The 23774-nt window shown below is 35.3% G+C and overlaps 1 protein-coding gene across 4 annotated transcripts in view; it reads left to right on the forward strand.

Annotated features, from left to right (window-relative positions):
* Positions 1 to 23774, forward strand: part of LOC119656655 (dentin sialophosphoprotein) — a 57016-nt gene that overhangs the window by 9074 nt on the left and 24168 nt on the right. For all 4 annotated transcript variants that reach the window (XM_038063124.1, XM_038063125.1, XM_038063122.1 and 1 more), the window contains exons 2-3: positions 2988 to 3222; positions 22503 to 22601. In XM_038063124.1, the coding sequence (XP_037919052.1) occupies positions 3097 to 3222; positions 22503 to 22601 (225 nt within the window). In that variant the 5' untranslated portion in view covers positions 2988 to 3096. The remainder of the gene's footprint in view (positions 1 to 2987; positions 3223 to 22502; positions 22602 to 23774) is intronic.

Genomic DNA, 23774 nt, shown 5'->3' on the forward strand with positions numbered 1-23774 from the left:
TTGTTCGGCCCTATAAATACGTCCTTCGATTTGAGAGTGTTCAACACATTTCTCCTTCTATGTCAATTGAATTCTTCCATTATCAACGATCGACTTCCCATAGCTTTTCGTTCCACTATGCAATTGTGAACTTTTGCGTCATCAGCACGCTTCACGTGGAAGACCCACGGAAGTTAACACTAACGAATATAATATATCTGTGGCATACAACTCATAATTATATTATATTCCTTATTCCAGTCTTTCACTGAGTATTCAAAGTACAAAAGGGTCAAGTGCTTTCGTCAGTATCCATTTTTTCGCAACAATAAAACAATCCTCATTATAGTCTCATATATGTAAAGTTTGCTTTCTCTAGTCACTTGTCTTGATTTTAATATTAGGAGAACTGGTATTAAAACTTTATTAGCATTTCATTGCCGTATTTCTTCAATTGTATTCCAAGGTTAGTGTTTCTTTACACTCAATATTGTATGATGTTCAGAAATGATGTTTTAGGGAATATTTTTAACCAATAACTTGGGACCAATGTTGTCCTCTCTTTATCTGGGTGAGGGTTCGCAAAGCCTTGACTATAGCTTCCATAAACAGCTATCACTTCATCGTAAAATATTGGGACTCCAAAAAATTATCAATATATATAGCTATTAAATCACTTCATCCAAGTAATTTGGTTACATTATCAAAATTATGTATTCACATTTATGTCATTTACACTACTTAACGATGTTTCGTTACAATTATTCAGTTTATACTTTTTCGCAACGAATATTTTGTTGCCACGCCGACAGGCTAGTCTCGAAAGTCATTCTTCACATTTTTACTCCAGCCTCTTGTCGGACGGTCAGCTGACTCTAAGGCCGTCCAATGCGGCAGAGGCGAATTCTCGATGGCGTCTAGGGTTCGCACCTCCGATGTGCCGCCACAATGTTCCTACTGCAGTACCTCCTATTCGGGTCAAAATGTCAGTACGTTTTTCGCTTCTGACTCCAAGATGTGGAATATTTTACCTGTATTAAGTATTATTCGTGCCCTCCTGTGAATCAAGAAAATTACATTACAGGTTTGTTCATCATTGCTATTTATTGGAGTATGAAAATCACAGCACATATTAGATCATTTATTGATCCAAAGTCCATTTCTTTCTTTTAGCCACCAAAAGGTGAAGGCCCAAATTAAAATGATGTGGTTACTGGCTGTCATAAGGAAGGTCGCGGTTCAAATCTCACTGGTGTAATTTAATGTCTTATACCAGTCGACTCAGCTGTGACTAAGTATCTGAGTCAAATCTAGGTTTTTAATCACGGAAGAGCCCAATGCTGACCACCAAGCCTGAACAGAACCTGACGATGAAGAAAACAGAATAATCTTGGTATGCGTTGACAAACAAAGAGCAATGTGTTTTGTCCTGAATCGTCCTATTATAACCACCGTACCCTCTTCTAATGAACACATTAACGATTTTTAGGAAACCGTTTCCAAATTTTCATCAGGATACGCGCAGTTATGGGAAGAAAATTTAACACCATAAATTAGCGAAACTTGACGAGTATTTCATAAACCACTTTTCTTTGGCGTTCCCTGTTCATTTCTTTGTGGAGTATAGGGCATCCATATAGTCTCTTAGATGTTGGTATTGTTTTCTGTCGCAGTCCGTATCCGGTCCAGTCCTGCCTTAATAAGGAACTCCAGACATCGCGGTTTCGCACCCAGGTCCACAAATTCGATATCCCTAAAAGCTGTCTGGCGTCCTAGCCTACGCCATCGCTCCATCTTAGGCAAGGTCTGCCTCGTCGTATTTTTCTACCATAGATATTGCCTCTTAAAGACTTTCCGGGTGGGATCATCCTCATCCATACGGATTAAGTGACCCGCCCACCGTAACCTATTAAGCCGGATTTTATCCACAACCGGACGGTCCTGTAGGGGGCCAACAATTTTTCGGAGGATTCTTCTCTCAAACGCGGCTAAGAGTTCGCAATTCTTTTTGCTAAGAACCCAAGATATTAGTTTTGACATTGGTTCCAAAGGGGGAGTACAGAAGTCCGCAAGGGGCAGTTCCTTCAAGGACCCATTCTCAGAAACTAGCCAGCCGAAAAATATTCTCCCTTATCATATTATTTTGAAAATTTATTGAAAACTTCTTTTTAAAGGCGCGAGAAATCATTCATCAAGTTCCCGTTATTGGCTAGAATCCTTTATTGAAATAACACGTATACTGATCTTCGGGAACCAACTGCCAATTCATAAGTGTGGGGAGAGCACACAGAAAATTTTGCTTATAACGAAAATTATTTTCGAATTTCCTTCTTTTGTTGAGCTATCCTGTTCTGCTAATCTGTTTTATCAAAGATACAGCATGTATAGAAATGTTCTACTTAATGCAAATTTGTTTATTTGGCGCGATCAAATTACCATTCATTGGCTTCCATGATGTTTAGCTGGACCCTGTCGAAAACGACAATGAGAATTTTGACAGCATCCAAGACGAGTGGTTTGGACCATTAAAATTCCACATGTAACCTTTTATATCGCAGCAAATACTATAATACGTCAATAATTTCATGAAAACAGTGATTTTTCGACCCTCAATAAGTTAATTCGTTTGTTTGTTTGTTAATCTTTTATCTTAAATATAAACGTAAAGTATTTCAAACGCATAACAAAGGCAAAGACCACATAAGAATCCTTAAATCAAGTGTTCAGTTTAAATGACATTCTTTCACCTCTAGACTAATTGCATTTTTGTTATTGACTTACGAATGCAATATGGTGGAGTGGAACACAATATCAACGCTATAATATTATTACAGTAAAGTTGAACGTCTTTCACTGCATTGCAATAATTTTAAACTTCAATTTGAAAACCGAAAAATGTCTGCAACTGCATCAGCTACCAAATGTCATTTATTTACGTTATAAACCAGAATTTTATAACCAGAGTTTCGGCAATAAATTTTTAATTTTATCTTTATTTTTTTTTACAGGTAAATAGTGACGTGATCGGGAGATAGAAGCGACGAACGAAAGGAACTGCTTCTGCATACATACGAACGAAACAAACCAAAATCTAATCAAAGCACATATTTATACAAAATGAATACTCACATAGTAATACTCGCATGCCTTTGCGGTGCTTTAGCATATGCACTTCCAGTATCAAATAGTGATCAACCACAGGAAAATATAGATCTAGTACAAATACCATTAAATGGTGACAAGGTAAGTTAATTTTGACGTTTTCCTTTAAATTGGTAATTATTTAAAAAGTAAGCAATGAGGGGATATGCAAAATTATTCTAAACTGAATATTAAAATATTAATTAAAAATTTAAGTAATTTAGATTTAAATTTGAAAAACAAACGTCCAATTTTTTTCTTAAAATCATTGGATTGAAAAAGATTAAATTATTGCAAATATCATATGCGATATGATACGTTTATGGTACAAAATACATAGGACTCTATACTAATAAATAAAATGTTATAATTATGGTATTATAATACTATCAGAAACAGTTCAAAGCCGATCTGATTATAACATCAATTGACAAAATGTCTTTGACTTGAAAAAAGGAAAAAACTTGAACTTTAAATGAATTCCAAAGCAACCAATGATTAAAGAATAAAATACAGATGTATATTGAGACTACTGCTGTCTTGAGATCACCAGCAAATATTTATAGAACTTGTGTCTCATTTATGAGCTATAATGTTATACGAACCTGTTAAGGCCTTCCGAATACCCACTCTTTGAAAATTTTATTCATAGTATGAATTAGCGAATAAACAAAAATTTTTACGTATTTGGGGGAACTGATGAAATCCGTCTGGGAATTAAAATTCTGTCGAATTTTCAAAATATCATGCATTTTGACTATTTTTATATTGGAAATATAATTCAGATAGAGAGATAGTAACCTGATTTGCAACCCTCCAAATTTGACAAATCTATCAATTTGAATCATTCAACAATCGCAATCCAATTTATTTTGAGAGATTAATGGTGATCAATTTAGACAAAAATGTCAATATTTCACACTTGCTTCATCTTAATGTTTCAAAAGTGTCCAATTTAAATCCGTATAATTTCATAATCTGAATTTATTCACCCTAATATACTCTAATTAGAAAAACGGAAGTATCAATCGTTTACCAACAGCTTCAGAATGTATAATGATAATTAATTGTGCGCGTTATATCTACTTCTGAATATATTCTTCACAGCTGAAATCTAATAAACAGGAAAAATAAACTGTTAACCTTCAACCAGGTGAAAAGTAAATTGGCGTAAATCACGTAAACGACAGCCATCAATGAATAAGTTTTTCGTATGTATTGGATATTTAAATATGAAAAAAATGACGCTTTACATAGTTCATCGAGTATGTACTTACAAAATGTTGAAAATTAGCATGTGAACTTCCAAGTATTTGCAATCTTCTTTGAAAGAAGAAAATTCACGGCGAAAGATACATCAAACCTACGCACATTGAATATATCGCGTTTCTATAGAAAACGTGAGTTTTCGATGAAGTAAACAATGTCATTTGCTTTGCAAGGTGAATGAAATTCTAGAGAATGCAAACATTTGATTAATAATCCAAACGTTATTCGTGCAAATATTGATATTTTTAGATAATAACGTACATTTGAAGATTCGATTTTACTTTTAATAATTCTAACAATAATTTCGTTCAGTTTTAATTGGTTTTTCAAATCACACATACCATTTTTTTACAAAATACCGAAAACACTTGGACGCCCCAGAAAGATACAATAATGCATAAAAAAAAACAAAATAGCTAAATGAAATTTAAATAGAAATAATTGACTACTTTATTCAATTGAGAAAGTACAGTGCCGAACCTTATATTAATTCAGCCTGAAATTGCAAAGTACTGTGATTCCCAATTTAATAAAATGTCAATAAAAATTCAAATTAAACCAATTAAAAATTGCAATAAAACAGCTGATAGAAATTGGAATTCGCACGAAGATATAATTATCATTAAAGAAACGATGATCCCTCCACATTCCAGAATATATTTCGAACGTACATTCATGACGTATTTCTAAAGTGTCTTTTCTAAATTTTTTCTATGGAAATTTCATTCCGGACCAGATGATACCAAGAATGCTTTTGGAATACCAAATTAGGGCGAAATAATACCATTCCTCAGTTGCACAGAAATCACCAAAATTATCTCAAAATTTAAAGGAACTAACGCATTTAGATAATATAAAATTTGAGCACGTCCATTTGTACATTGTTTCATAGAATTGTTTATAAAATACATATTTGCAGTACTCCATAAAATGAACCGATAATTTATAATGTATTCAAAAATCACGTTACAATAATGAATCACCCCCGAAAACAATAGTAAAAATCTCATTTATGGCTATTGGTTATCTGTAACAGCATTCATGAATTCTGATTTTTTTCTCTAGTTTTGCGCATTCTTCTTTGCAATGTGTCGTAATCAGCATTAATTGTTACCATTCAATATGTCGTTATCACCATCAGGAATAACAAATGTGAAAGTTACTTGTTGAGAGAGGGCTTTACCATAATTATGAATTTATAATGAACTTTAGTTGAAAGTATTTTATACATTTCATGTATTTATGGTTTAAGGGCACAAACAATAGTGTCAAAGGAGACAGTATTGCATCCTGGAGAACAATTGTGCCTCTGCGATGAGTATAGTGTACCTGTCTTGACCAGAGTATATCAACCGATTCCTATAACCTATAATTTTAGGATATTTCCTACTTTAACCATGCGTTTTGATATCATTTGTGTCGCTGAGGTGTTTTCTTATGTTGCACAACTACTAGACATTTTCGCAGAATATACATATATGGACATTTCATTGATCTCTCCACAAAATCTCTCTTCTCAAATATCCCCGGCTTCCTCAGGTGATCATTTAAGTCTAACATTTTTTTTTAGTAGAGTTCAGAGAATCTCGTGAGACCTTTGGTTCATATGTTCCATTTCTTGCAAATTCGCCTGGCTTATTTCCGCAGGAATCTTTTAATACTATTTACTTTTTAAGAAATGAATTCCACCCCAACCTTAGACAATTATTCCTCCCTATTTTTAAGTTTCCTAGAAAATGCTCCCTTAATTAAAATGTATTAATCCGAAGTAAAAACTCCTGAAACTGATTTTTGCTTCATATCGGATACTTAAACCCTATTATAGGAATTTCGAAATAGCATCGCGAATATGAATTCCCACTAGGTCATAACAGTGGATACAGATTCTACTGAAATATGCAAATCTCTCCCACTTTTATTCTGAGAGCCTTCTTTTCCCAATTCCGATTCCGTTATTTGTTATCTTTAATCTAAATTGCGAACACTGTAACCCAGACCTTCTTCATAAACCAATACTGAAGCCTTTAGCCTATCCTCTCTCGGCTACCCCTCTAGAATATCTGTGCACTAATCCCATCTAAAATTTCAGCGTACTAATCAAAGGGCTACAAGTAGTCACGTAATTCTTTTCTATGGTCAATGGTTTCGATTGAAGCGATGCTCATGGAAATGTCCCTGACAGGCTGAATTAAATTTCGGCTAAACGACGATAGTTCTAGTGTCATCTGTTGTTGAGTGTTGTTGGTCTTCCCTATAGATAGTAAGGTTCTTACACCAAGATACCTTTCTGGAACAAGGCAGCTTTTCTGGAAGAATATGTAAAACTCCTACCACTTTAATATTTGTATTTGTTACTTTCCATTCAATGGTCCTTTCAGAGTAAGCAATATTGTCGCCCAGGAGCGTAATTATCGAAATATGGTCTGTATGGCTTCCTTCAGTTATAACAAATGAATTGTTCAAATTATGAACAGTTTTTAGTACAATGTAAGATTATATCCTTACAAGTTAGTGATTTTTAAACCAGAAGTAACTTCCACCCACGCTGGGGGCCTTTATAATAAATTTTCCCAGGATTTGATTATTTCACTTTGAGTTGACTTTTACCCCATTATGAAGTTTTGTGAAGCCTCATTTAGTAAAAACTTTTCTATTTTTTCCAATCCTCGCAATGAAATTTTGTGGTGTTATGTTATCTCATACATTTTTCTAGAATTGACCAAATCTGAAATTTTTCACCATTTCATGTACATTCTATTTTGCGCAAGGAAAACATTTCTTGCCTTCAATATTTAATCGTTTGTAGTGCTTTGGCAATTTCAAATTCGGGTCCCATACTGTAATTGATATCAAAATCTTCCTTCAGCTCCTTCCACATTACATTCCACACATGGTATAGGTTAACCAAATTACTAGTAAGAGAGAGAGAGTTCTATAAACCATGAATCATTTATAACAGACTAACTTGAAGAAAGAAAGAAACTTTCAAATTTAATCCATTTTTGTCTGAATAGTTTGCAAGATTACTTACAAAATGTACTTCACCAAATTCACAAAGTTCTTGTCCTGGAAACTAACTGTAAATGAATGGCATAAACCCACATTTCGAAGCAGCAGGAGTCTGAACGATCTAACAGAGATTCCTAAATTAATTAACTTGGACCACATGAGGTTTTTTGTCGACTGATTGACTGCCTTCGCAGACAAGTTAACCTTACACTGAAAACCAATGAAGATTTGCGAAAAAAGCCAGCATGTATGTAATGTAACCACATACAGATACCTGAAAATGGGTTTTCCACTCACATAAGTACTGTAATAATAATCATCGCAGAAAACCTCTCATATTGCGGTAAATAGGTAATAAATGTCTGATTATTCGAACCCAGCAGCTAGCCGACCTAAGTTCATTTTGTACATGAAACAGTACCAAACAGCAATCTTGATGCAATATTTTAATAGCCTTCGCTCATTACTACTTCAAAATAATTACAGCAAGTCATACAACCCATTTAAAAAAGTATCTTGAAAAAGAAACTGAACCAAATGAAAGTAAAATGTGCATCAACTGCTATTGCTACGACCGCACTACGAGGCGGTCGTATTGTTTGCATGCAAACTACATTCAATTGCTCGACGGACGGCCTTGCTGAAGCAGAAACTAAATCATGCATGCTTTTGAACCAACAAAAAATAACCATCAACAATTAGATAACACAATATTCGGCCGCACCGTAGTATATTATTCATATACCGTGGTGCCAAAATGGTTGCATACTAAAATTAAATATATCAAGTACTGTTCAGCTACAAAAGCTTGATGCCAGCAATTTGTTGCACTCTATGACACCAATCAATCGGTAAAGACAGCCATAACGGCCGCCGCAGCCACAACATTCACTCAATTACCAGCAGCAATTCGTCATCTCTTTTGTAATATGACTATTATGTAAAATGTATATAAATATGTATCTTATACATGCATGTGGATATCTATTGGGCAGGTGAATAAAAAGAAATTGAGTAAACAGGGGAGAGAAAAAAACGGAACAAATTCCGAAGATTCACCACTAGTGATCACACAATCTCGGACGGTTGTATTGGGTAGCATCATGGAATATTTTACTTTCAAAAAAGACGCATGAATACTATACATATGGGAGCGGATGATTTAACACCTGAAATAAAATCGAAAGTGATGACTTGTTTTCAACCAAAGCTTTCAAATGTTCATTTCAATTTTTGAGGTTCCATTTTTTCCTTGTCCTCTATTAGATGATATTATCTAATAGTTGAATCGTCTGAACCAGTTAAAGTGCCTCCATAAAAGACTTTGAAGTTAATTTAATATAATAAATTTGTTATGCAATATTTATTTGCTTTTGAATTTTATTATATTTCCTAGTATATTATATTGACATAGTTTCTTTCGTAATGTAAACCCGTAAAAACTTCGCAAACATTTTTAACAAGGATTCACATGAAAATCATTTTAACTAGCATAAAAAGTATTAACATTTCAAGTTTGGTAGATGATTTAACTTTGTTTCTCTGAAATCTTTTATATTTTCAATGTCAAAATAAATTAACTAGGAATATTGGGTATTGAACCTTCACCTTGAACTATTACCAAAATCAAAAACATTAAGTTCGAATGGGTGACATCTAAGTATTTCGTCAAATATGCCTTCCTTATTAAATCTATTTCCATTTCATTTCTTGAATTTATTACTTTTGCTTCCTAAAAAACTGTTCAAGGGAACGAAATGTCCATGTATTGCGTCACCCAACCAAAGTGTCACATTGCGAAAGTTTAGTATTGTGATTACTTATATTATGATATAATATATCAAAAGAAAAATTTAAATTAAATTAATTAAAAGTCAAAATTGCAACAATAACAAAGCAAAAATTACTTTTATTTACAACTTCCCTTTTATTTAAACCATTCAAATAGTTTGCTATCAACCTTCTATATCTTCCTTTACCAAGATATTGAAGTAGATAAATCGAAATGGATCCATCTTTACCGCTTAGAAGACACTGAACATTTAAGCACCCGCACCTCATTGGAATAAATTAACCATCCAGGAAGACTCCTGTGAGAATTTTGCCAGTGGAAGAAAAATAGGTGCTTTTAATAAATATACGAATTCTAAGAAATCACGATTATTGTAAACTTCAATCACAAAAGCAAAACGCAATCTACTTTCTCGATTAAAGAGAATTTATGCCTCAAGGCAGAACATTCAGCCTCGCGCAAAAGCATTGAATAACCTTTTTTCGCAAAAACTGGTATTGATATTAGTCCCTGAAATTGTTGAATAAGATTAAAAACGAACCAAATTTAATTAAAAATGAAGTTATCATTTATACATGTTCGATCAGATGTATGTTTCCTTCTATTCCTGCGCCTTCGCCAACTTAACCCTACAAAATTCCAATAATAGTTAGGGTGTGGGTGATATTGCGGTCAATTCAAACGAGTGTTTTTAGTGAATTCGAAACTCGTTTGTTTAATCCGTAGTTGCACAGGAACTTGCGTTATTTTTATGAAGGGGTATTGCTACAATTTATCCCAGATTTTCAGGAATTGCAAATTTAGGACCCTTATATAATTCACTAAATAAATGATAAACTTGTAACTTACCTATAGGATACCACCCTCAAATTATACAGTACCCCCAGCATTAGTGAATACGAATGGCTAAAGCAATCCAAGCTGAACTACTTTTCGTCTCAGAATTTCTAACATTCTATCATTCCTCAGTCCAAGTGATGCGAACTCAATCAAGCTCTACTCGGCAAATAGAATGATGCCATTCTGAGCGCACTCAAAATATTTCAACACCTCCGCTATGTTGTAGCTCTTATGGTTTTCTCCTGTTTCTCTGACCATTAAGGAAGAAATGAACTGATTCCTCCAATCATTGAACTTTGTTGATTCTCTCTCCTTCCTTTTTTGCAAATAGGCACGTTATCAACTGAACGTATAAAACGGCAATAGCTTTTCTTCAAGTGTCGCGGTTGGATAGCTTCCTGAAGGACATAATTCCCATAAACCTAACTGCCAAAATGTATACTTTTGAACGTTTGTCGAGGAAAAGTATTGCTTTAATATTATTTTCTCAGCTACCATATTTCCTTTTCATTGCTTTTATTGATTGTTTTCAATGAGAAAAGTTATGCCGGAAACGCTAGTAAGAGATCATTGCCACTTTTGTTCTTCGTCTTTAAGCTTCACGTTCTATCGCCATTGCGACACCAAAAATTTTCCATATTGACGAAGAACTTCTAAAATATTGAAAAAAAGATATCATGTAAATCGAGACATTACCAAATCCAAATAGTTGTCATCTATTTTTCTGAACATTTACCTGTTCATCTTATTTGCGGAAGAAAGTCATCATTTGTAGTATTTCTACCTCTAGTTAACGGCATTCATCCATGAAGTGAACTTGACAATTTTCCATATCAAATTGACCTCCCACACGAGATTCACGATTTTCAAATCAGATTCATGATTTCCCAATGGAAATTAACTTTTTTCCAAATCAAATTAATGATATTTCAAATAAAATTAGAATTTTTCCGAATAAAATTTACGCCATCAATTTATTTGATAATTAAAAAAGTTTGATTTGAAAAGACGTGAAATTGGCAGCATTAATTTGATTCGGACAATTTTTAATTTCATCTGGAATGTCCTGTAATTTGACGTAGATGTATATTGCATATCTACGTCAAGTACGCGCATCTGAAATGGTGAGAGCATATGCCAGACTACTACTGACTTCCCAAACATTTACACATTCTTCCGATACGGCTACTGTTCTGATACAACTTTCTTGGCCAAGTTATTTTTAAATTGGACTATCGATCCTCTTCACAGGACCATTCCTGCTACCTAGCCTTCTTCGTGACCGTTCGGTTACAAGAATTGGTATAGTTATTTCACCTCTACCACGACTGAGATCCATTCTTAATTAAATAATTTGCTTTATACCCAACCGTAAAATAGGGTCCAATTTCCATTTAAAGGCTCCCCATTATGATTGCAAACTTTGGTAAGGTTTTCCGCATCTTTAGCTGAGTTTTAACAAAATAATCAAACGACTCATCCAAACCAATACCGGCAAAAATGTTTCTTATTCATACGATGTCTACTAAGAAATTCCGCCAAATCTCAATTTGTGTTAATTTGCGCTTCCCTACTACACTCCAAACAGATTGAGGCACTTCATTAGACAGAATATCTATCTGGAGTATTTTCATAATAGCGCGAGGTACCTCAAGCGATATTGATCAATAGGTGCTACATGTTCGAAGTGTGCTACGTCGGAATGCAGCTTGAAATTATTTCGAGTATCGGGGCCCAAACTGGTCCCACGTGTAGAAAAACTAACATGGCTCTACTTCAGAAACCTATGTTTGCTCCCAGACCCGTGTGCATAGGAAGGGAAGGGGGAAGGGAATATGAAAATTAATTTGAAACCCTTTTGGTAGATTCTCACGCGCGACCATCCTCCCTTTCGCGCTAGGTTAATGGTAATGGAGTTTAGCCATACACTTCTAAAGTCCGATTAAAGTATCTGCTTTCCAAAGTTACCAAAGTACTTCAACAAGATGTACTATAGGAACATATGACATCATCATAAATCCGTAGGATGATAGTTTACCTTAAAGCTTACGGTGGTTGTCAGAATAGGCATCAACCAGTTCTATGCTGTGAGGAGTGCCCGTCCTTTTAGATAGACTTAACCCCAACTGCTTCTCATTTTATACCTTTTTCGGGATTTGATTAATATGTGAGACTACATAATTCCTCCAACATTCCAATGTTCGGTCATAAATTGGACATCCAACAATTTGGCGCAACAAGTAGAGTTGTTGTCTGTCGCCTTAGCATAATTGTCGGGGGATTAAATTCAATTAAAGGATCCTCATTTGTGCAATTATTTGCAGCCTAGTACCACCGATTCTGTTATTTTTTTCTTGTATGTTAAAGGGGAGAACCACACTTCTTACACTCAGGTCTTTAGGTAGCCCATTGTGCTATCATTCTATGATCAAAATTGCAATCTTTGACTGACGAAGCAGGGAGGGTTCGTTTTGCAGTCCTTTATCACACGATTTGTTTCAGTATGTATTCGAAATGGTTTCCACCGGCCGTGAGTGTAAGCACAGTCCCATATCGTCTTTACTGACTACTACCCATCCAAAGCCGGCTTCATGGGCGGCAAGTGTCTTACTTGATAGTGCCTCAAATCTAGTTATAATCGGCGTCATCTTATTCCTGTTCAACTACCTCTAAGGATTCCACCTTTTCCTACTTAACGTCTGCTGGTAAATTCGAACTGATAGTGATGATTTTATTTTTTTTCAGCCTTGACGAAGATGGCAATTATGAAACGTTAGCGTGTTATGAAATGAGACTCCATTGATCAAATTTTTTCCTATAAGTTGGCAACTTTAGACGTCTACAATGGTACATCTTAAACTGTTTGCTGTCGAGATTCCAGTGGAGTAACCTCAACTAGAATTTTTGTTTCTTCTTTTGATTTCAAGAATTTCAATTTTATTTTATTAAATTTGGCCTGAACATCAAAATCGATTAAAAACGACCCAAAGGCATCCCAAGCAGTAGTGAACTTCACTTAAAAGAATTTTCTGTGGAGTTGTCTCCTTTGGTTCTCCGCTGGTTTCTGCTTTTGTAATTGTTTTAACTGAAAAACCTACCATATCCGTACAACCGTCCACTTCCCACATTAAATTCTCCTTGAGTATTTTGATATATGTATATGATTGCCGTTTACCCGCAAATGGAGTGTAGCGCCCCTCATCCATTGCATCAGTAGAGTTGTTAAAGGATTCAAAAGTAACTTATTTCCATTGTTCTTTTTCATTGAAAAATGAATTCAAATACTGGAAAATTACCTTACAAACCTGATATAAGGAGTAGGAGATAAGGATCTAAAAAGCCCCGTCTTATTCTTCAACCAAACTACTATCTAACAATAGCCTTTTGCCAGCTGAACGTTTGGTTTTTATCCTTTCAGGATCTCTTTTCAACTGAAGCCTACTATACCACCACTATTGCCATCTTCTAGCATAAACTGAACATTTGAATGGGATTAGGCCCAAACTTTTAGGCAATTCGCTTGATTCGCTTGGTGGTGATTTGAACGCCTCTTGATTACCCGGATGAAGCCTATAATCGCGAAAAGTGACGGATTCCATCTAAAAGAGCAAACAAGAGAGAGGTTAAAGACGACAGAAAATATTAATAAAAACCATTGGAATTGTCTGAGACTGTGTAGGCCTTATTGGTAATTGTAATGGTAGCCTATGACCTTAACTCCAATTGCTTAATATATTAAGTTTGAAGGTCAGAAACCCACCAAGTTGTTCCTCTCATGAACAAAGATTCAATTTATACAATTCCAATGTTAATTTAGCATCTTTCAACTACGATTGAGCAAAGAGTCAACAACGATTATGAATGCTACCAACAAGAGTCTGCTGAAATCGTAATCTATGGAGTACAGAAAAAAACCGAAAATATCGAATATACCTAAACTTCAAACAGTATTGCTGTAACCTATCCATCTTGTTGCAAACCGCAACAACCCCATACAGAACATATTGGACTACCTTGCAGGACATTAAATCTACGATTAACTCCTTCATAGTTCTCCGCTAGAGAAAAGCTTATTTCCACACAACCCTTTAACTCACTAATTCAGAAACGAATGAACAACACCCCGATTGTTACAAATCGATCAAACCGTGAACCTGACACCACCTGCAAATAGATACTCTTTCAGCCACTTGGTCTCTGACGAGTTATCCAAGATACTGTTAGCCAATGATCCTTGGCCAGGATGTCTGAAATAACGTATCGTAAGGAAATTAAATTTAAAAGTCCTGATGATCGCCAAGCTATGCTAGTGATGTATGTGGATTTCTACTATCAACTCTTCTATAGAATGAAACCGGATCAGTATTATCATGACTTCCGGTCAAATAAGGCCCGACAATTCAGGCACATGTAAATTAATTGGTTTTATCCGCCGCAATAGTCGCGCACAGGCTGTGAATATGCTCTGCGGCACAAAGTGCAGGCACAATCCTCGTGACGTATATCGCGCATCCCTTCGGTTTGGGAACAATATCATTTCTGTTTTGGTTGATTTCAATGAAAGAGGTAAAATGTTTCACCATTCTTCAACTTCCGAGCCGACGGTATGATCTAGCCATCTCTTGGATGCTGGTGTCATTATTTTCAGTAAAATCCAGAGCAACTTAGAGAAATACCCAAGGTGTATTCCCCCTCTGTGGATGACAGTTAACGGTAAATATACCATTGTTGGAAACATGGAAAACCAGCTAATAACTTTTCTAAGCTAAGCCTACCTATACAGAAAAAGGCTAAAAGAAGTGGCCTCGCACTCGAATATTTCATAAATATCGAATATTTTTCATAAATCACTCATAGTTTGAAACAATAAGTGGAATTTTTGCAGCCAAGGAAACTCTTCACCTAGAGGACTATCCATAGTACGAGTAAAGTAGAAACTCATAGTCTAAATTATTGTATCAATCTCCATTCGACAACGCTAACTTTTTTATAGATCCTTTTATACTAATGAGGTCTTACCTATATGTTACATTCAATAAGTCTGAAATTAGAAAAAAATGCGGAGCCGTTGGGATTGATATCGTCTCATCACATCAGTGTTGCTTATTTCATAAGACGGTCTTAAGTACTCTTGAATCCGCTGCACGTCTTGTGCACTACATCATCTTGTGGCTTTTGGGTTTTATTAAATTGAATCTTGTGTGTGAAGGTCCCAGTTTACCTAGATAATTCAGTAATTTGAAGTCTTAGAAAAGTACATGTATGATAATTTAAACGACGCCTGACTTTCTGTGATAATACCAATATCCTCGACCATATATTACATGCGATTAGTAGTTGAATTGCTATTTTATTTATTAATTAAATACCATAGATTCGTTCTAGGTAGTTAAATTGAGTAGATAATTCCAATCACTCAAGCCTACCTACTAAGCCCACTGTACTCTCCTCGGATCATTTATTCAGACCCAGTTTCCTGTGAATGTAAGAACATCTCCTAGCCAGGCGTAACTATCCAAGCGGTATGTTAGTCAATAACAATAGTATCAACAACAAACAATTAACTGCCAATATACAAATCAATCAAATCGACTAAAAAGACAGATTCGATTCCAAGTATCTACATCTGGGAATCATAATTAAAGCACCCACAATACAATTGAAACTAAATTCATATTCAGTTTACTTTTATATTTTGTCACTTTAAATCAATAGCATTAACTTGTTAATAGTAGGCAAATAAAAGCAACTAAAAAGCTACCAGTATCGTGAATAAACCCGCTGATGATTGTGCTCTATTCAAAAAAAATTAATTACCATCGAAAATGAATTGATCGCTCCAACATCGTCCATGACCGCGTTCCGAATAAAGAAAATAAGCCAGGCCATAAATGAGAACAAAACCACAACGCATCCAGTACAAAGGATGCACTGAAACATTATGTTATTTCGATATTTCCAAGGAAACAACTTACATAACAACAATAGATAAAATATTATAACTAACTCTCTTAAGGTTACTCTTCTACTGCTCTCTTCATGTTTATCTTTTGCAACGAAAGTAACAGTGATCAGTGAAAGTACAATCCACGCATACATGCTACAAGTGCATAGATATCTACGCTTATATATTTTGCATTTTATTTAACAGCTACCGGCTATGTCATGCTAAAATATTTGGCATTCAATATGTACATAAAGATCATACATTATGAACATACATTCCTACTGCATATATATTCGAGCATATAAGCGTATTCGGGTATTCGGTCACGTATTTTGATGGTATTAGCAATTATATCTGAAAATATGTATGTCCCCACATGCATTGTGATGGCGCAGAAGTGGACCTTACTATCACGTATTCCTAATAGATAAAGTTACCTCACCATCATTGGTGTCATTTTTTCTTTGCCAATAAAATACGTACATGCGTAGTATACATGTATATATGTTTATTTTTGAGGAATGCCAAATTTCAACAATAGCCATGGGTGGGAAAATTTGTTTTATGATTTTGGTGCCCATCAACTAGTTTTATAACCACTATTTGGAGTAGCGGTTGATAATGTCATTGATTTTATAGAATATCCAAGCAATGGTTGAATAGTATTATATGTAGATATGAAAACTTAGCAGTTTTAAAAGTCATCCAACTTATTTTTCAAGAATGGTCTAGAAGTTATTTCAAAGCATTTAACAGCATTCCTTTGGTAATATACATATATTTTCTTGTAGGAGACATTATGACCTTATGAAAAGGTATTACTTGTGTCAAATTTCCTTAGAAAATATTTGTAATTTTTATAATTTATTTAAAGTGCACCAACGCATGTAATATATAGAATTTAGGAAATGCAAATATGCGTAGAGATGCAGGGCTAAAGCAATATGATTCCTCGATGTTCAACACCTCCTCCTAACAGATTATAATCCATGCCAAGAAATTTAGCAAGAATTCTGAAGATAAGTTCGAAAATCTCATCAGGTACATTTAAAATGGACATTTTCCTCGGCGTTGGAAATTATAATTACTTTTTAAATTTGAGGAGAACTCCGCTTGTCAAGGATATTAGCGCTGAGGGTTCCTATTTTATTTCATATTTAAAGGGACTATGCGTTCGTTTCAATGCTTTCAAGGTGGGAATCACAGCCCAGTGAACAAAAACTAGCTCACAGAACAACCTGGATTCAATCTGGGACGCCAACTGCCTTCCTGCAGTACTAGCGCCCCGTCATGGTGGAGGGTCTATGATGAATTATCAGGTTTATTTTTTTCTACCTATCATAGAGGCCTTTTGGTCGTCTGATCTGAATGAAAAATAGTCAAATAGTCCTCAAAATATATGTGTAGAATAATTTGGCGCATAATCTAAAGTGGGCTATCGTTAACATTAATTTCTTTATCCTTTGTCCTATTCGCAAGAAGGATTAGCTTGAGAAGTTTAAGTTTAATCCGTAAGAAAATGAGCGCTCTTTCTGTGGATAGTCTAGTATATTATCATTAACAAAAAGGCGATACTACTTACTTTTTGTACATAAAGTTACGAAAATTAAAAATAAGGTTCGATATGAGGGTACATTGAAAAGGATTGATATAAAATGTTCCAACAACATGCGGATTGCACTTAATAAAAGGGCACCTGGGAACAATTCATTCTTATTGACAGTGAAGATCCGCCTGCACCTGAGTGCAGATCTACTGAAGTGTCCCGTCAAACAAGGAAATTTGATGGGTCCTTTTAAAACTGTTACTATATTTTTCTATTTTGCTTTTATTTCACACTGGATAGCCTTTGCTTATTCTCCCTTCTCAGAAAATACGTTCTTTAATATATTTTGCTTACTTCCCATGGTGTTGCCTCAATAATTGTATACGCCTGACGACGAAAACAATCCGCTCCAGTCGCTGTGCACCTCAATCGTTATTCCACTGCCCTTACGTATTAAACAAGTGCCGCGGCATCTGTGAAAATTTTTCTATTGCCTATATTGAACCGTTAAGCAAAATACATTCGATGACATGCAATTAGTGAAAGGGAAGAGAAAATGCGAAATCAATGTTCATTTTGATTCGCAATTTATGTAATGGGGTAATTACTAAATAGGTTTTTTAGATATACCAGGATGTTAGGATTGCGGAATTTTAATAAAAACATTTAAAGTTCAATTAATTTGATCATTTGAAATTGAGATTGATTTGATTTTTATCAAAATAGAACCGGGCTGGGATACAGAAACGAACTGAAATAAGGAACAAGAGGAGGAGGAATGAGATCGAGAAGCTTATCGTTAACAAACGCAATTATCGCTCTGTCTATTTCTTTTATTTTTGACAACGAGTAAAAATGACACTTATTGCCTTGATATAGATATCCGCTGAAAACAAATGAATTCGTCGTGACTCCTGTATATGTATATATTTAAAGACTTAATTCACGTTCAGGATGGTTTTATCAAATTTTCTATTGATTGTCGTATTAACAAATTAAGGGATAGCTTTTGTCCAATGAAAAAATAATAAAATTTTCCCAAAAAGCATTAAACCCAGCATAAGCGTTAATAACATCCTTGGTAGAAATGCGAACTAAAAGCGTAATCCCATTTCGAGAGACTTACTTAGAACGGGATTTAGTTATGCCGTCAAGAAAAGTAAAAAGAACATAATTTATATAATGGATTTTCATTTAAAGTGAAAAGGAGTCCTCCTTTAGGCAGTCCAATAAAATTTGGATGGCTCTTCCGTTTGCAAATTAGGTCTTCATTATTATTTCTCTGTAAATGTTACTATGGAAGTTAATAGCCGGTTGTTAGGTCTGGCAATGTTCTCTTCCTAATTTTACAAAATTCTCGTTGCATTAATTGCTATGCTTATAGCTCATCGGCGTCTCCCATCCATGGACTAATTACTTAAGAAGATTTTCACAGCTGCGGCATTACTGATTCAAGTGTGTCTCACAAATGGTGTTTTGATCGCTTTTCTTGCTAGTTTATCCGCCCTCTCATTACATCAATATTCGTTTCTTGATGGCCCAGATTTTACTATTTTGATGGAACCCACATTACCAATTTATATCTAGTTAGGGTGATGCGATATCTTTCAATGCTGCCTAGAGAGAATATAGATTTTAGGACATTTGTACTTATTCCGTAAATTTTCTCTGACAGACAGGTTTATCACATGCAATTCCGGATAGAAAACAATGGCTCTTTGACCTAGTAGTTGCGATATGTCATGCCTTAGTTTCATCCTATGTTTCTCATGCTATGTTCCTCCTCTTTTTAACTTAGATCCAGCTGTATATCGCAATATGTGGAGCCCAGGTGGTTATCACTCCAATCCTTGCCATCCTCCCTGATGACCCTAGTTTTGACTTTGGAATCGAGGCAATATTCCAGTGACGTAAAATCACTCCCCGTTTGGGATTACCTTAATGATGCTACTATTCCCACATCATAAAGGCGCCCACAAGCCATTCAGCTTAACGCCTTTCCACTCATAGGTCTAAAGATGGAAATTGCAACAGCGTCTTTTAGGCAAGGGTAGCTGTGTTCTACATACAGTAATGTAGCAACAGGTGACGTTTTGGAGCAATTGCAGTTTCCTGAGAGCATGTTTTTGCTCCGTCTTTGGTCACCATGTAGTCCATAGGCAAGCATGGGCTTCCCTGCGAATGTTGTACACAAACAACTGGAAAGAGGAGTACCATCTGATGGCATACCATGAACCATGGTAAGGGCCAAATTCGCATTTTTTTAAACCGAATTCGTCATTTTCACAAGCAAGAGGTTTGGCTCAAATCAATCTACTCTAACATTAATAGCAATAGGACTTCTACCAAACTTTCAAGTTTCGTGCTCTATAAAGAGAGTAAACTTAATCTGGTCCTTAATCCATCAAATTTACCAAATATCGTTATATGTTTTTATTAGCTTCATTTGAGCAGATATTTGGAGGCGAGTATTTTAAAGGCTGGATATCTTATACAGGTATAATCGGATATACTTTTATACTACTAGATATACTTTCTGGGTAAGATAGTTTCTGAAAATTGGCCCTTGAATATTTGTTTTTGGAATGGTATCCCAAGAAATAAAACTTTTTGGTAATGGTCCGTTTGTTCAGTTTCAGTTGTTCACCGCATTGCACACCAAAGGAAATTCAATTTAAATTTATCTCGGATAATTAGACTCTTTTAAATTTTTATACTAAATGAAACAATCGGTAAAATCGGTTAGATAGGTTGGTAAATTGGGGAAGTGAGGAAACCCGCAAATTCAACCTACCATCTTTTATAAATATATTCATCCTGCTTCGTGCCTGCGAAGCGTGCAAACTTTTCCGAATCTGCAAGCGTATGTCTTATTGAGTGTCACCTTTTGATAATGTTTGTCTCAAATGTTCCTCCCAGAGCTTTTGGCCTGCCTAAAATACGCTCATTTTCTAGCTGTTGTCAAAGTCATTCCACTTTATAAATTCTGAAAGGATAATGATAAAGCCCGCTGAGCCATTTCTAATGAACATTGATTTCGGCACAGCTCTGCCCTCACGACGGACTCTAGTTAACTGGGTTGATTACTTCGATCATTATAGCATTCCAATTCGCTACAAATCTCGTTTGTAGATCGTCAAGGTAGTCATAAAGTTACAAAAGTACTTGATAGCAAACGTGGATGGCTTCGTCTAGCAGTCGCTGCACGGTTTGAAATGAATCATAGAACTCAAACAACATAGTTGTGACTGATACAGCAATTGGCTTGGTATAATTAAGGTAATCTTAGCTTTTAACATCCCATCTAACGCGATTTGATAAAATTTATCCATCGGATTTAAACTTAATCCTTCCGGAAATCCCCTCGCTCAAAGATAAAAAATTATCGTCCTTCCCAGCAACACTTACAACCATACGCGACAAAGGTGCCCTTTACCAAGCAAACATGAGATGCTCTCCATCTCCTCAATACTTCCTAATATTAGCATCTGATCTATCTCGGCGTACAGGAGCTTTTCGATTGCAAAAAAAGCCAAAATTGCCTCTGCTAAATTGATTTATTACCACAGATATCAATGAAGTGTGTGTATGTCTTAGGCCTCATGCCTCGAATGGCCTTCATCATCTGACGTTGGTTGACGTTTCGGCATTCCATATTGAATATGTAGAAGGCACAAATAAATCTTATGCCAGTTTAAACTTCCACAAAAAATTACCACTTATATACAGATTCCGGGTAACAACTAAATAAAGAGAAAGGACACTGATTCTGCCGATTGCGAAGCGAGATGCTAATCTTCATGGTGGCTACGGTCGAGTGACTGTCCTGAAATCAATGTCATCTCTCCTGTTTGTACACATATCGCTTATTATTTTCCACGCGAACCTCGCGCTAGATAACTTGCAGTGACTCCGGGAACAGTTAATCTCTAAACTCGTCTGCCCGGCAATGTTTCGTTGCCGCAGATGAAATGCCAACCGCTTAGGCTTATGTGTCAAGACCTCTACTCCTCTGGAAATTCGTTTCAGATCCTTTCATGCCAAAGGAGAATTAGTTGATGACGAAGATTTTTTTGTGCCATCAAAAACCAGATCTCAAGAAGCTATAGTGTAGACTGGATCCAATGACATGAAATTAAGCGGTCATGCTATCATGATGGTTTCAGTCGCCGGTTCATTTTGCATGCTCCTCGCCGTAAAGTGTCTGTCAACTTAATCCAGCAATTCGCCAAAAACCCAGCCTGCCTGGAATCAGGAAGTAGAATAGGGGTGAACAACTGAGGACCAAATAGACAAACCACCTCCGGTTTTAAAACTGTTTTCGATTCCTCTCATAAAAAATTTCGGATTCTGGGGCTATTCCAACAACACATGTGAACGTACATAAGGTGGAGAGGACTGAAGTGTCCACAAAGACCCTCACACATTTCGGGCCCTTGCTAGGGGACGTGTACGGTAAACTTTTGCAATTTCCCTGACTTTTGGGATAGCTCTCGCACACTATTAAATCTGGATGATAATGTGGTCCATTCCCAGCGCCTATGCTCATTGCAGTTATCCCTTAAAATATCTAGGTATTTCCAAATTGACTTTTGATTTATTGCAATTTAAAAACTTTATGATTGTAAATAAGAACAACATATAAGAACTCAAAAACTAAGGAAGTTATTACAGAATCATAACATCAATACATATTTGCCAATCCAGCAGTTTCCTCTTTTTTGTTTATAAACGAAATCAGTCGTGCATCAAGCATGCAGACCACCTTCAACGCAAGCTTATGGCGAATATTACAAAGTGAATACTAACAATGTAAACGTTTCGCATTCTTCACGCTATCATAATCGCGTCTAATTCAAAAAACATAACAGACTATCAGAAAGTTAATTAATTTTGCAATATCCAAGCTGTTTTCACATAACTTCATCTAAGCAATAACAGATAAAAAAGTTAATTCAATGATTTTTTCTTTATTTCAGGAATTAGATATTTTAACATTAGGTGAATCTGGCCAATTAACTGAACGGAATAAACGTACGATAGGAATACTTCGGCAGCTATTCCCAGAGCTTTCAAAGGTACTTATCACGTAATATTACATAGCGATAAACTTCATACCACCAAGTAGTTAAACTTTATATCATCATTACTTGACGACATTGGAAGTCTCTATTCAGCAAAGAGAACAACAATTTGGATGTTAGGATTATATTTATTCACACTATTAGCACCATTTATACAAACCATGCAGTTACTAAATTCGGTTTTTTCGAAAAGGAACATTACCTTCCACCTTTACAATCTATCAGAAAATGACACACATTCACAAATTCCACATAAATACTCAAATGCGACAAGATGCGAGCAGAATATAAATTCCACCATTTTTCGATTAAAACAATGTAATTTACGTCAGGATGGTCTTACCCGAAGGCAGAAAATGTACATAAAATATGAAAAATTCAGATACGCGCGCTTTATTTTACCTAAATCCATAAAGTACTCCTATATACATTTATAGATACTTTGATAGTAACTTTGCAATATAAATTATCTGTGATTATTATTGCTTGGGGAGTGAAGATAGCCACTGCCGATGGATCGCCAAACAACTTTCAAAAACCATTATTCAATCGATGAGCTTGCCTCCAGTCAAATGCTTTGATGGTTATACAAGTTTGAGTTTCAAATTCACTTGAATTTCATAAATTCTTGAACACAATATAACTTCATGGAGTGTTACGAGATTCAAATTGCAAGAATGCTAACACAACCGATAATGTAGTAATTAACGTAATTATCATGTGTTTATAATGGAATGGAACATGAAGTCGATTCACAGCGGCCTAAATTGGTTTTGAAAAGATACGACTATTTCTACTGTCGGATAGTTATTCATATTCGACTCCTCAAGGATAACTAGCGGCGCAAAATTAACAGATAGATGAACCTCGAAATAATTTAATTTCTTGAATGAATTTATTATGATAATTGAGAGAATGTTATTACCCAGGAGTACGGGATGACATAACAACTTTTGTGGTCTCCTTTCATTTACGTCTTGGGTATGAGGTGCAAGTGAGTTGTTATAAGGTCCACTTTATGCAGTCATCTTCAAACGAGGAAATATCTGACATTGCTTCGAAATGTACAAGCAAATGTGGCGCTTAATTATGTTTGGTGAATAATGAATAAATTGCAAGAAACCAATTTATCTCGTTAAATGAAATTATTTATGATCTATCTTTTGC

This window comes from Hermetia illucens, chromosome 5, assembly GCF_905115235.1.
Source record: "Hermetia illucens chromosome 5, iHerIll2.2.curated.20191125, whole genome shotgun sequence".
Classification (NCBI taxonomy): domain Eukaryota; kingdom Metazoa; phylum Arthropoda; class Insecta; order Diptera; family Stratiomyidae; genus Hermetia; species Hermetia illucens.